The sequence below is a fragment of the Megalobrama amblycephala genome, linkage group LG18, assembly GCF_018812025.1.
Source record: "Megalobrama amblycephala isolate DHTTF-2021 linkage group LG18, ASM1881202v1, whole genome shotgun sequence".
Lineage (NCBI taxonomy): Eukaryota > Metazoa > Chordata > Actinopteri > Cypriniformes > Xenocyprididae > Megalobrama > Megalobrama amblycephala.
The window spans coordinates 1,070,135-1,085,463 of NC_063061.1; the positions used below are offsets into that span (position 1 = coordinate 1,070,135).

The 15,329-nt window shown below is 37.0% G+C and overlaps 1 protein-coding gene across 8 annotated transcripts in view; it reads left to right on the top strand.

Moving 5' to 3' along the window:
- The first annotated feature begins 2,386 nt into the window (after positions 1 to 2,386).
- gabra1 (gamma-aminobutyric acid type A receptor subunit alpha1) overlaps positions 2,387 to 15,329 on the top strand; it is a 33,139-nt gene continuing 20,196 nt past the window's right edge. Inside the window, exons 1-4 of one of the 8 annotated variants that reach the window (XM_048166505.1) lie at positions 2,387 to 2,615; positions 5,105 to 5,205; positions 8,181 to 8,287; positions 15,084 to 15,151. In XM_048166505.1, the coding sequence (XP_048022462.1) occupies positions 5,126 to 5,205; positions 8,181 to 8,287; positions 15,084 to 15,151 (255 nt within the window). In that variant the 5' untranslated portion in view covers positions 2,387 to 2,615; positions 5,105 to 5,125. The other 7 variants (XM_048166502.1, XM_048166498.1, XM_048166500.1 and 4 more) reach the window with 7 other exon arrangements.

Consider the following 15,329-nt stretch of genomic DNA (forward strand, 5'->3'; position numbering starts at 1 on the left):
AAGAAAAAGTGCATTTGTCAGAAATGACAATGGCACTATTTTCTTCTAGAGTTGCTATACAGCCAAAACAAACTTTGTTGCTTCATTTTCTTGTTATCACTGTAAAGCTGCTTTAAAACAATCTGTATTGTAAAAAGCACTATAGAAATAAAGGTAACTTGACGTGACATATAATGCAACTTCCTGTGCATTTAGGGAAGGCTATAACAGAATAATTATGTCTATGTATTTTACTTATGGTGAAGACTATAATAGCATTTTTAACCTAAATATTGCAACTAGTGTTGTAGTTCTCAAGACCAGTCTAAGTCTCAAGACCATTTTATGAAGATCTTGGTCTTGTCTTGTCTCGGTCTCGACCGCATTTGTGTCTCAGATTATGAGGACTTGGGATTTTATTTCAAGATCAGTCAAGGCCACAATTGTGGGATATCATTAAATTGCCAGAGATTTGTCTGATTTATTTGTTAACATCATTACACTGTAAAACACAATAAATTCAGAATATTCAAAGCATTTGAAGAAACGTATTTACTGTTCTACTGTTACTGTAAGAAACTGTTCTATCTTCATGTAGCATATATTCTTTTGCTCTGTAGGCATCTTAAAACAGTTTCCACATGAGCAATTTATAGATTATCATGACAGAATATGCTAATCAATGACTTTAAGATAGTTAACTCCACATCAGCTACATAAATGAGTCAACTAACCATTCAGAAATGCCCTGTTGCATTCTATATGTTGTCACTTCTTCTTGAGTCTCTCCATCATTGTCTGACTCTGGTTTGAACATAAAAAGGCTGAACAGTTGAACAGGCATTTTCAGTGAGTACGGTAATCAGAGCTGCTAACATAAGCTCTTGGGAGCAGCAGCTTATTTGCATTTAAAGGGACACATACAAAAACGGAACGTTTTTGCTTACCCTCAAATTTGTGACAAATTTAACATGCTATAAAAAATTAGCTGAAATTTTGAGCTGAAACTTCACTCACACACACTGGGGACACCAGAGTTTTATTTTACATCTTGTAAAAGTGGCATTATATTTTTTTTAAGTTAGTAGAACTTTTTGTGACAAGTGGGGTGGGGCCGAGAGCCGTGGAAGCGGAGCAAGGCCAGTGTGGTGCACAGGTGTCTCTCATTAACATTAATGTCACCGGCATCCCTTCAATCCCACAGTTCTCATATATACAGTTCATTTACATAAACATCACATTCAGATATTGGTTAAATGTTAGATAGCAAATAACACATGCTATTATAACTATCAAAGAGACAATCATTATATACTTGCATGTATATATTGAAACAACATACATGTGGTCTTAAAAGTTTTGCAGCCCATCCTCAACCTAACCACAGGCTCTACTCTTCATCACAATAGTAACCCTACAAAACTAATATAACAGAACCCCCTGTAAATCTCAACATAACACAACATTAAACACTAACTTATGTCTCCCTATATTAATCTTGTGCAAAAACACACACACACACACACACAAAAATAACACTCAATTTCAACATTTATTTTCCTTATACAGTCTGATGCAAAGCAGGCTGGAAATTAGAAATCTGCTGCAACTCAATAATATTAAGTTCAACTTAATACAATCAAATTTTGAGTTCACTGAACATTTTTCTATTAAGTACAACAAACTCATTTCATATAAGTTCACTGTTCGGTTTTACAGTGATTGGATATAAATCTTCCTGCTTCAAATGCATTCAATAACTTATTTCGAGTTTCTTTTGTGCAGGTGCAGAAATTTAATTGGGGATTATGTCAAAAATGTATGAGATCTTATATATAACTGTATAACATATGATATAATTAAGCAATATCACAAGAGCAAGGGAGCTGTTTTCACAGATATGAGCATGATTACATGATATTGATTTTATACAAATTTTCAATATAACACAAATTTTATTTTTTAAAACATTAATCTCAACATTATTTATGCAGTTGTAATTTTACCAATTCAAATGCAACTTCTGCGTGCCACGCAAAAATGGATTTTGTTTATGAATTTGAGGAGTGCTGGTCTGGTCTGGTCTGGTCTGGTCTTGGTCTCGCCCTGCCTCAGACGTGGTCTTGTCTTGTTCTGAACACACACTGGGTTTGGTCTCGATTTAATCTCTGTTTAGGTGGTCTTGACTACAACATTACATGCAACCATGGTCAGTAATATTAATAAAGTTATTAAAATGTTTATTTGTATGTATTTATTTGCAAACAACAAGATGTCTAATATCATGCTTAATCATGCAGAGGTTTCATCGAATAGACCTCTGCTGTACGTAACCCTCCAGTGCACGTGCTTGCTGTAAGAAACCTCAGCTGGAGAGCTTTTTAAAGCTGTCTGCAGTCTCGTGGCTGTCCGTGGTGCTGAAGCGAAACGGGCAAAGTCATACGGATCGTGCATTAGAATTAATGTCACTCTCTAAATGTGAATCATTTATGAGTTAGTGATTAGATGAAGGGTACGCTCGGCAAATAAAAACTTTCCTGATGCACATGACGCCGTCTGCACAGTCACGTGCGAAACGTGCAGCGATACGCGAGATCCCACTCCTTTGCTCAGGTAGTCCCCAGGATGGAAACACGGTGAATTTAAGATACAAGACATTATAGACTAACATTGTCTTTAAAACTTGAAAACTAGAAGTGTTTGCGTTGCGGCTGTTGCTCGCATTGCATCAGGTTAAAGTTGAACTAGTAATGACAGCGAGCGCGAGAGACATAGGCTACTCCTCATCATCGTTTATTGAGATAAATCCCGTCTCGTGCACATGTACATAAACGTCAAGACGCTGTGGAGTTTGTATGAATGCTTTCTTAATGTTTCATTTCGTACCACCATCGCTCTCTAACACTCAGCAGACTGAAATCGAAGCGCGCGACGTGGCCTCTAACAAGATGCGCTATTTTCCTCGTTAATGTCACGTTTAAAACACCCTCCGGCTTTTAGTTTGTGTCCTCACTACGCAAATTATCAGAAAAGCTCCTCTGCAGATGCGCTGTAAGGACTGCGGATCTTCCTTAAGCATTTGTTTGAAAATATTTGTGCAATATTCCAGGCGGTGGGTGAGTCAGTGAGAAGAGGGTTTGTAGAGACTGCTTCAAGGTGCTTTTTTGGGAAAAGATTCGAGTCATCGGGATTTTTCGGTGAGAAATGCATGCATTCCACTTTATTCGGGGTGTATGCATGTGCATGCACTGCGGTTTGGCATGCATGTTTTTTGCATGCATGTCTGGCATGCCTTTTACGTGGCAGCGCTCAGTATCGTTGGTGTAATAATTAATAGCATGCTAAATGTGATGGAGATGATGCGCTTTGTGTTATTGTTCCAACGCAATGGAAGAGAGCGAGAAAGCGGCGAAAATGTAAGAGGATTTGATTCCCGACCACTGAAAGAGATTAAGTCGACAGCAGTGCAAGTGAAATTGTGCTGCATATAAAAATAGGACGGATTGGTCTTTCGATGTGAGATCGGTACCACCTTCCATTCTGTAACACAATCGCCATGTACTCAAGTGATCTCGTTTCAGGAACATAGCACCATTATTCTGCTGTAGTAAAAGCTTTATTCTTGTGGATTTGGGCTGCTAGATGACTAATTTGCCGTAAACCGGGAAGAGTTTCGATGAAGAGTGCGCGAGAGCTGCGCGCGCTCAGCAGCAGCATCATCATCATCAGCAGTAGCAGCAGCAGCCTCGAGCTCAAATTCAGCACAGCTCACATCTCAGAGCATCATCTCCTCGCATCCAGACATAAAAGACGTTTGCAAAAGTTTGACGATAAGGTGCGATCGATTTAACGTAAGTGCATAAGACTTGATGCTTGTGTCTTGCTGGAAATTGTAAAAACCGATGGTTGGGGGATCACAACGGCATTGAAAGGTAGTGCCATATTCCTGGAAATCTAAAATTGATTATGAGGTACTTTTATATGTATGATGTTTGTGGTGTGCATGTTTGGGGTGAACTTGGCTATAGTCTGAAACGATAGTGCACTGTTTGCTTAATTACTCCGATTTAATTACTACGCGTTTAGGAACAACCCCGTGGCGCACTCCCAATACTAATTCAAGAGACATGCTTTTGATGATGCGCTCTCGCGACAGAACTCCAAAAGTGTGAATGTTATGGACTGTGTACGCATTATAATCCATGTGAAGTCAGGGAATTTTGCCCAGATGGATCACGTACGATTTGAATGTGGCCATCACGGAGCGTGATCAAGGTTTTTGCATAAAGCTGTAAATCATTTCGTATGATGTTTATGAAGGATTAGAGCACCGATTGTGCGTGTAACGTTTTGCGTTAATGCGTAGCGCCAACCATCGGAATGAAAGCACACTGCTCTAGCCTATATTTATATATGTATAGAACTCTGATGCACAGCCTTATATGTGTATGAGCACAAAATAATATTCGAAAAGGGGTAAGTGCGTTTAAAAACATTTAGTATTTACATGAGGGCTTTTTCGTAAACGGAAAGACTGCCGTATTTTGCCATGCACAACTGTGGAATTTATTTAATCTTAATTCTGATAATGCACAGCATTGCTGTAGTATTAATATACACTATGCATAAGCTATAAAGGGTGCTTGGACCACCACAGAGCTCCAATTCTCATGAACGCGCAGTATTCATGAATATGCTCAGGCTTTAAATTAGATCTTGAGGGTTCAAAAGAGGAAATATGAACATTTTGTTCAGTACTTGTTAAACTACCATAGGGTACTGTGCATTTAAATGATTTGCATTTAGATAATCAAATGTTGTATGCAGCATCACAAATTACTTTATTGTGAATCAACAAATCACATAACAAAATTGCGTATCCCACAGGCTGGCTTTGATTGTTAACTGTGAGTTTGATTGTGGAGAAAAAAAAAAAAAAAAAAAAAAAAAAAAAACATGTTTTTGTTTGTCTCAAACAATAAAAAAAAAAAAAAACCTTCAAGTTTTATCAGATTTTTCAATTATGTTCCAAATGAAAATTGATGCATATACTCCATATAATCGCAACGCTGTGCTTTTCATTAAGCAGATTATTACCTTAACCTTTGTATTTTCTCTTCTTTAGTGAGGATTCATCCTTTGGAGAATGATGTGGGGTGGAAGAGGAGCAGCTTGGCTTTGGATTTGGGCCTGTTTACTGGTGACCAGTGTTCTGGCTGGAAAAAGGTATGTTTATGCACCTGATTTTTACTTATATCTTGGAATGATTAACACATTCTCTACTTTTGATGAACACTCTCTTTGCTGTTGTTACAGTAATGTCTCTTTTTTTTAATATGTAAGGACTTTGATCTAAACCTAGGTCTTTGATCTAAACATACGATGTTAACTCAGACCAAGATCAGAACCTCAGACTTCAAAGAGGATGTTATGCAAATGAAGCTTTCATTAATATTTTCATTCAGCTGTATCTTGCTTTTACTCTTGCTTTTATGCATGGTTTATGGTGTGTTTTTTTCTGACATACATTGTGAAGTAAGAAAACAAAAAAAGTATGCGTGTGTCCATCATCCATAAACAACGTAACTGAATTCGTTTCTTTAGTTGGAACGAGACAAAAACATTTAATAAGATATTTCTATAAAGCTAGGCAAGTGCTACTTTAAATATTGAGGATAAAAGCAGAGGTTTGTAACCAAACAGTTTTTTTTCCCCCTCTGGGAAGATGTGTCCTGCTCAATCTGAGTTTTTATTTTGAATTTAACATTTGAAGTGTGATATTAACTGAAGACTGTTACATTTTTATTTGTAACACTTTAGTATGGGGAACACACATTCACTATTAACTATGACTTTTGCCTCAATAAACTCTTAATTTATTGCTTATTAGTAGTTAGTAAGGTAGTTGTTGTAGCGTTTAAGTTTAAGTATTGGGTAGGATTTAGGGGTGTAGAATATAGTCATGCAGAATAAGGGATTAATATGTGCTTTATAAGTACTAATAAACAGCCAATATGCAAGCTAATAAGCAAATGTGAGAATTGTTCCCATATACTAAAATGTTACCGTTTTATGCAGCTTGGATTTATCTGTGTTATTATCAGAGAATTATGCTGCTGTTATAATCGTGCATATAATTCCATTTTTTAACTGATTGGTAATCATGGTTGCAAAATAATCACTATAAAATGATTACAAATGCCACGTTTTGCTTGCTTTAGACATATTTCATACATTAAGACAGGTGACAATCACAGTAATGTTTTCATTCCTATGAATATTTTATAACAATACTTTAAAATGCCATAGGCATACAATGTCTTATTTGTAAGCTGTGCTGTGTGAGAGCAGACATCCCATAGCAACATGGCACTGAGCAGCATGTATTCTTCACTGTTGCTGTCTATATGACCTGTAGATGGGGTTGCTGTACAATGTTTAATGGGGATCTGTATTCTGCTCATAAGCACATGGATTTTACAATGTGTTATTCATCTCTGCATGGTTTCTCTTTCACCTATATATATATATATATATATATATATATATATATATATATATATATATATATATATATATATATATATTAGTCTGCTGTGATTTTTCTCTAACTCTGAATTTTTGTGCATTCTATTATTATTATTATTATTATCTGAGATAACAGCGAATATGTAATTTTGGGTCAGGCTGACATTACCAGCATGCTCTGAGTGTTGTACTGGCATGCATGCGTAATATATGAGACTACATTTTCCTCTCATGACCCCTTTTCAGTGTCGCTCATAGGGTCTGTGTGCATGTGCGTGTATATCTGTCTGCACCGATGGGGGAAGGGTGGAAGTATTCTCGTTTTATTTTTCTCGTTGTATTTGTGGCAGTCTGTTGTTGAATCCAGTGAGGTCCAAAGGTGTGAGACCACTCTTGAAAATGTCTCTATTTTGCATTTTTATAATGCAATAAAATGAAAACAAGAAAAAAGATTCATAATTTCCATTCGGAAAATGGAAAGAATGCTGCTCATGATTTTAAAATGTTCACTGTAACTGAAGCAAGTAAATATGACCTTTTGTAGAAAGGTATTAAAATGGTCAGTATCGACTAGTCATAATCAATCTTACCTTTTTCTTTTTTTTTTTTTTTTTTTTGAAAAAAGATTTTTTTTTTTTTTTTTCAGGTTTCAGACTTTTGGACCCCATAAACCTCATTACATATGTTTTTTCTGATAAAGGAAATTTGGCCAGGAAACACTAAAACTAAGTTTGAAATGAGTATATAAAATAAGTACACAATGTGTGCACTCTTCTTCTCAGCTAATTTGATTTAACTGCTTTGAATCAATAGTTGTCAGTTGTCTAGGCTGGTTTAGTGGAATATTCATAGTTAAATTCGTTGTGGAATTACATGCAATAACAGATATGAAACAAGCATAACTTGCATTTCAGTGTGTTTGATGTCTCTCTTTTTTGGGGTCTCTGTTTCTTTCGTTTTAGCGTGCTCTATCTCTTTCTATCTTTGCCATTTCAAAACACTCCCATCCGTGATCTTTACTAACTAATCATGATGACCTCATCCTCTCCTTGAAATCTGTTTCCATGCCAAGCGTATTTCTGAAACACCAAACCGTGTGATTGAGTCTGCAGCCGCACTTGTCGTCCAGTACCTTTTAGGTGGAAAATAATGTCAATGCTTACCAAAAAAACAAGCAATTATGTACAAACGGCCACCGGTGATGGTTTTTAGAGAAGGACAAATTAGTCACCATCCTCACAAGCTCTTAGTGGTAAAATACTATTTTACACTATGATTAAACTGCATTTTGCTCATAATCATTTGTCTGAAATACTTATTAACACAGTTCGCTATTTTTGCACTCATAAGTGTGTATTTTAACATCTGGCTCCATACTGCCAGAACTCAGAATATCCACATGGATATTTGCATATAAAAGAGTATTTTAGCTAATTAATAATGCATTGTTCCTCTGTTTATACCCCTTTGCTCCTAAGATGGAAGGAGACTTGTTGTTTGTCTTCAGGCAAATACATTGCAAATTCTCTTTAAACAGGCTGGATGTTTCAGAATTACCCCGAGGAGGGTGTTGCATTGATTTTACACATCAGGGTGTGTTCTAGCTACCCTTTGCTGTTGATTATTGCTTTTGTTGGGTTTTGAATAAAACATCTGCTGTTTTGCATTGTCAGCTCCAGTCAGAATGCAGATGAGCAGAAAGACAACACCACAGTTTTCACCAGGATTCTGGACAGCCTCCTTGATGGCTATGACAACCGTCTTAGGCCTGGTCTTGGAGGTAGGTGCACACGTTTCACTAATGATTTGCTTTATACATCTGTGTCCCGGTTTCCGGCCTTGTGGGAGTTCTTTGGTTTTAATGGTGAAAAGAAAATTTTCAGACTTTCCAACTTCTGGTGGTAAATGTAGTCCAGAGGAAAAAGTTTCCACAAACACATACCATTCACCTTTTATGTCTAGGCTTTTTGTATCTCTCAGATTTGATGCACTCATGTCAGCGAGGGTGTCATGATCTTGTCTTGTTTAGTTTAAAAGTTTCATTAGCCAAGTTTCCATACAGTTTTTGTGCTGTTTTGTTATCGACAAAGCAAATATGCACAAAAAAAATATTTGCGAAATTTGCTGTCTCAAGGCCGTTTCCAACCAGTTGGCCTTTTAACGATAAAATGGTGTGCATGATGACGTCATCCCTAAAAAACTGCATTGTTTTGCTATATCGCAAAAAAATCTGCCCTTGAGCCATTTCCATACATCATTTTGCGTATATCGCAGATTCTTATCATTTGCATCCCAAATATTTGTAAAAAGTAATGAGACAATTGAAATTCGCCAGTAGGCTACTGCTTATTTTCACATATAATGTTATTAAATAGGAAATAGAAGAAGATGAAGGTGAAGTGGAGCAGCTCGTCTGACAGAACTTAACTGCCTTCATTTGACGAAGCTCAGGTTTGGACACAGAGCAGCTCATTTGTCCTCTATGCAAAAATTTTTAGGCTCCATAAAAAGACTGGTACGGTGAAACATTCAATCTTTAACGCCTTGAACATGCAGTCAAGCCTGTCGCGGTTTGACGCTGCCGAGAACGCATTCAAAGCAAAAGAGTTATTCGTTCTGGTTTCAGAGTTCAACAACATCAAATTGATTAAAAACATTAAATCGCTGTTGATTTTTTTTTTTTTTTTCCTTCTTTTTTTCAGAGACAGATGCAGCTGTGACCTAAAACATTTTATTTGTGTATTTAACCCTTTTTTTTTTGTTGTTGTTTTTTTTAATGGTCTGCATTAGCTAAACTGATGCTTATTGTCACATAACATTGTCACATAACATTTCTAAAATTCTACTACAGCTTTGGGAGTCAACCACCTAATTTATTTGAGTTAAAATACTATATTAATAAATTGCACTTCTAAAAATATTTCATTTACAAGTGTCATGTTTGTGATTTTCATTTGGCATGTAGCCCAGAACAGCTTCTGATCATGAAATCGAAACAGAATCATGATTTAATAACAGTAGGCTACTTTTATATACTCAGTAATTATTGATAGTAATATTTTTTTTTTTTTGTCTGCGTTGCAAACTCCAACAGTCTTCCTTAATTTGACAGACACCCACTTATTTTCTCGAGCTGCAAAGATTTTCAAGATACTACTCATCCTTGTCATGCACCTTTGAACTACAGAGAAACGGTGCTTTAACTGGTTCAACACCAGGAGCGTGGACGCTGCATGTAGCCTATAGGCTAATTCTGTCATGTGAAACCACATTTATTTGCATTAAATATGCGCTAAAGATAAACAGAAAAAGATTGTGTCGACATTTGAGAAATCTTATCGTCAGCTATATCGCTAAACGTTTTGAAGCGTTAAACCTTTTTTTCGCAAAAGAATACTTGGATGGAAACATGGCTATTGTCATGTTCTGTTTAATTTCATTTTCATTGTTTTCCCTGTTCCTGTTTGCCTGAGTTCTCATTTTTAGTTTGTTTCCATGGTTTCTGATTAGTTACACACCTGTTCCCTGTTTCTTTAATGATCCTTCCTAGTGTATTTAAGCCTTCTGTTTTCTTTGATCTGTGTTCCAGAGTTGATGTTAGATGTGTAGTGTGCTACTATTCTCCGTGTTAATTAAAGTTTCTTGTTTCATCATCATTCTGCTTCATGCATCTCATCTTTGTATTTAGCTATATGCTAACCATGACAAAAGGTTCATGCAAAAAAAAAAAAATGCAAATCCGAACAAATTATAGGCCTTAAGAATGCATAAATGCTTGACGTTTCTGGTAGAGAGTGAGGCAAAGAAACTATGGTCATTTTCAAATGGTACATTTTCAAAACTCATAGTATTAATCTTACAAAATATCATCAAAAATGCAGTTTTTTCCAAGCATTTCAACATATTTTCAGTTATATTAGCATGATATACAAAATCACACAGTATCCTAAGTGTTTTATCTATGTAAACTTTTCATTTACAGTAACTGCCTGTCATAAGGCCATTACTACCAAATGTTTAATTTGCATGTTATAATACTGTTATTGTACTATTAACAAATTATCAAAAGATTTCTATAGATATACGTTCTGGTAACTGGTAATCTTCTGATAACTGGTTTGAAATTTCTGAAACAGAAAACCAAATATGAGTTTTAAATATAAATGGTATGAGCAATTTATCTCACATGATAACCACAAAGTTCCCTTTCAAAGTGGAACTTTGACACTGCATCATGGTGTTGACAATATGGGAACGCTCCATGTGTCTGAAGCATGTGTGAATACATGGCAATTTTGGTTGATCACAGCAGTTGGGTGGCATCAAACAGGCTATAAGAGGACACCTGAAGAAAACGTCATCAGCTCTTTTGTCTTCAGGAAGCCGCTTATGAGTGCGTACATGTGAAATCTGAACCCGAGTTTCTGTCTGCGTGTTTGAAAAGTATCATGCAGCATGGAAAGTCAAAATGGGTTAGAAAATGTATCATGCCCTGACCTCATTATATTACAAGTATTGATACACACAAGCTCTCAAAGGGGTCTGGCTGTGTTCACTGTGACTGTTTTACAGTGATGAAGCTTTACTTCCACCTGGCTTTCTTTAAGGGGGATGGGAGCCAGGTGTCTGTTCCCCGTGGTTTCGGTCCTGTGGATGCCAAGACAGCACAGCATGGGGTTGGAGTTAGAGACGGGTCTATCACTACCTCAAACTTCACCCGCTGATCCGAAAGCTCTCTCAGCGGCCTCTTCCGATCCCATGAGCCTTCCGTTTCTTCCCGATCTCCATAATGATCCCCCCGTCAACTCAAATGTGAAGTGGACAGCTTAACACGGGAATGTGAGGATGCCCCAGGTTGAGGAGATTATTGCAAACTGTCTATCTCCTGGTGCGGCATCCTTCTGGATGGCTTGCACATTTAAGCCCTAACAAACAATGCTGGGACTTGTAGGCAAAGCATTTGTGGCGGCAGGCCAGGCTGGTGTCACTTTGCACACCATGGTAGTGTTGCAAGCCTACCAAGCCAACTTATTGAAGGACATCAATTAAGGTGAAGGGGTGTCTCCAGATGCAGTCCTGGAGATCGGCTGCGCCACAGACCTTGCCCTCTGGGCTTTCTGGTATCGCCATTGAGACGGTGGTCCAGAAGTATAGTGATTTGCTCTCTCTGTAATCGCATATAAATGGCTGATACTGAAGAGTAGAGTGGGCAATACCACTACTCGTGTCTCACTCCCTCATTGGTTGCCCCCTTCAGTACTGGCAGTTCAGAGGGGGTAGCGACGTGCTCCTTCTGTGATCACGTACGAATGGGCTGGTACAGAGGGAAAGAGTGGGTAATTCCGCCACTCACGTCCCACTTCCTCATCTGTTGTCACATATAAATAGGCAGTTACAGAAGAAGAGATGGGGCAATACTGCCACTTGCATCCCACCTCCTCATCTCTCGTCCTCTCTGGCACTTGGAGTACGGAGGAAGCATCAATGTGCTTCCTATGGAATCACATTCATATGGCCAATACATGGAGTATGGAAACAGTATTATTGCTCTTCCCTTATGATGTGTGAGGGAAGGGGCTGTTCACAGAGTAGGAAGAGTGGGCATGACCGCTAGTAACGTCTCACGTGTTAACACGTTTCCTAATGGTTAGCAAGGAATAATGGAATGACACTGCATAAAAACATGGACAGCATCACCATTAGCAGCCCACTCTCTGTCCTCCCCTTCAGCACTTTGGGCAGAGGTGGTTATGCATCTAAGTCTCCTCGCTAGAACTGTAGGAATGGGCAACTATCAGCCGATGAGGGCCACTTGGCACCCCACTCTCTGAGTAGCCCCCTTCCGGTTTACACTGGAGGTAGTAGCTTGACAGGAATACATTGGCTCATTTCCTTAGGAGACCTGACAAACAGGTAGAGTGCTTCCCAAGGGATTCAGTGGTGACAGTCTTTCACTAATAGGGTACTTCAGAGAAAGAAGTGGTTGTTATCGTGATGGGCATCTCTCTTTCCATGTGGCCCTCTCTAGCTGCAGAGGTACCAAGTGTCGACTAGCTTTGTCAACACGCTTCTTTGATGATTAGTGATGGAGAGCATGAAAGTGTAGAGCTGGTGAAGGCTTTCAACTCTCTGTGCTCTCTCACCAGATCTCCCAAGAGTACTTTTGCTATTTCTCCTTGAGGAGACTTAAGGTAGAGCAGAGAGTTGAGATAAGATAACAGTTGAGCCTCTTCTAATCCTTAAGGATGGGATGCTTAATTATATGCTCCCTTTGGTAAGGTTGCCCTTCAGAGCTTATAGCTGAGGTATTGTTATGATCGGAGTAGCAGTATTTTACTCTGCCCTCTTCCAGTTGGGAGCTGCTGGCGGACGCAGTGAAGCTGCGGCCTCCCTAGCTAGCTCAGCGCCCTGGACAGTTATACAGGTAAGTAGGGAAGGGAGAATATTGAGCAGTGGACAACGGACCTAAGCTCTTGGAAACTCAATGCGCTGTATGGTAGCCTTTGGCTACAGCCTAGCTCGCTTGGTTAATTTCACAGCACAGTGAGCAGGCATTTGTTCAAACCCCCTTTCATTTGTTCATACCCCGTTTGGTAATATTTTATAAGAAGTATGCAATAATAAAGTCCTTTCAAATAACTGGCAAACCATTAGTATAAATTAGTTTAAATTATAGGCTATGTAAAAATAGTGAGTTCTTCATTCATTTTAACTGTAATTTACAAATAAATATTGTTTAATTAGCTCATATGCAAAGAGTTAGAACATTTTTTTTTTTATCATTTGTTTTTTTATCCTTTGTATCCTAACACTAACCCCAACCTTAACCAATGTATTTTAACAGCATTATTTCATGAGTATTTGTATGTATTTACGCAAATTGTGGTTCTACCACACACACATATTTTCGTACATTTGCATAGACACGAAAATATACAGTATTTACGTATTGAGCAACATTACAGACATACAAACGCTTGCATTTACTGAATAACATAGGTTTAGAGATATGAGAAGGAGCAGCAGCTCAAAATATCTATACAATTTTATATATATATATATATATATATATATATATATATATATATATATATATATATATATATATATATATATATAGTCCATTTAAATGTCAATTTATATTTAATGTCTAATAAAGATAAAGCACTTAATTAATGGAAATTTAGTTTGCATGATCTAATCTAAAGTAAGGACTATGTACTCTTAATAATCATCAGCAAATCCTTTACTACAGGTGTAAAATATAACTGTACATCAGATAAGAATGATTAACAAGTTGTAGGATTAAAAAAGGGATTTAAAATACATGATGAACTCTATACATATGAGCTAATTAAACAATAATATTTTGTTAATTACAGTGACAATCAATGAAGAACTCACTATTTTAATATAGGCTGTTATTATAAAAGCAATGTAGAGACTACAATTAAAAACTATCAATTAACTATAAACAAGTTCTTTCCAAATTATTTATATGTGCTTTGTTACTGTATACTTATTGTAAAGTGTCACCAAACCTTTTGATAACACACTAGATAGATAATTTAACAAACATTATAGATTTTATGTCAGTCATAACACTTATTAAATGAATGTCTTAATTCACAAACAAGGTCATTTGAAACATGTATCTTGCATTGTTTGCAATTGAATGAACTGATTGTTAAAGGTATTAAATTGAAAGAAGATCATACTGTTGTGTTGTGGTGATTAAATCAAATGTTCTCATTGCATATTACAATAATATTGGTTTGAAACAATGATTATGTGAACCAAAAATATGTATAACTGTAATGAAAGCATGGAATCAGGTTTTAAAAGAATGACTAGCTGTGTAGCTGTGATCAGCTTGGATATTTGTACTAAGAGGTTTGAAAATGTACAACGTGTGAAAACAGATTAAAGACATTAGATATTGAATGCAGAAACATTCCTTGTCAAAAATGTCATGAAAGTGGTGGTGAAGAGCAGTTTTGTTCTAAACAAGCTTGCCAGGCAAATGCACATCAAGTGAACATGGTTTATATATCATTTATCACTTGAGACAAATTAGCTTTGAACAGAACTGACTAATTCATTGAGTTGGCAAGAAACTCTTCACACTATAATTTTTCATTTTTGTTTGACCTTACTCACATTACCTGTGTGATGTTGACTAACATCTTCCATCAACGTCACTCATCATTCCATGACACATAGACACTGTGTTTTTCTTGGAGGCAAGAAAGTAAGGTTCATTTCTGTATAAACAACACCAAACTATTTATGCAGAACATTATTGTGAGGTTTACTTGATGTGATTTTAAATTTGAATGCTTTTGTGAAAAGTAAAGAATAGAAAAAAAAGAAAAGAAAAACTGGACCAAAATATCCCAGGAATTATTGGAAGCATGTTCCCAGAGAGAGATACTGTAGAACCCATGTAATTTGGAGAGTTTGCTGAACCCCGATTAGATCAAAGACAGACAGGTTGAACCTCTGGATTAAAGGGTTGTTTAAACTAATGGCCAACACTGATTGACACTCAAACTCCTAATTTCTTGCTTCAACAGAGCGTGTAACCGAAGTCAAGACTGACATTTTCGTGACGAGTATTGGGCCAGTCTCAGACCATGACATGGTAAAACCTTTTTATTTATTTTTTTCTTTAAATGTCACACATTTTCTGTGTTTCCATTGATCTGAGGAATCATTTACATGGTGAAATGTATTTTTGAGGCTACTGTATATACATTAACCTGTTAGACCAAAGCCACAGTCCTGATCATGTTTTATTTCAAATCTGAAGATGATGACTC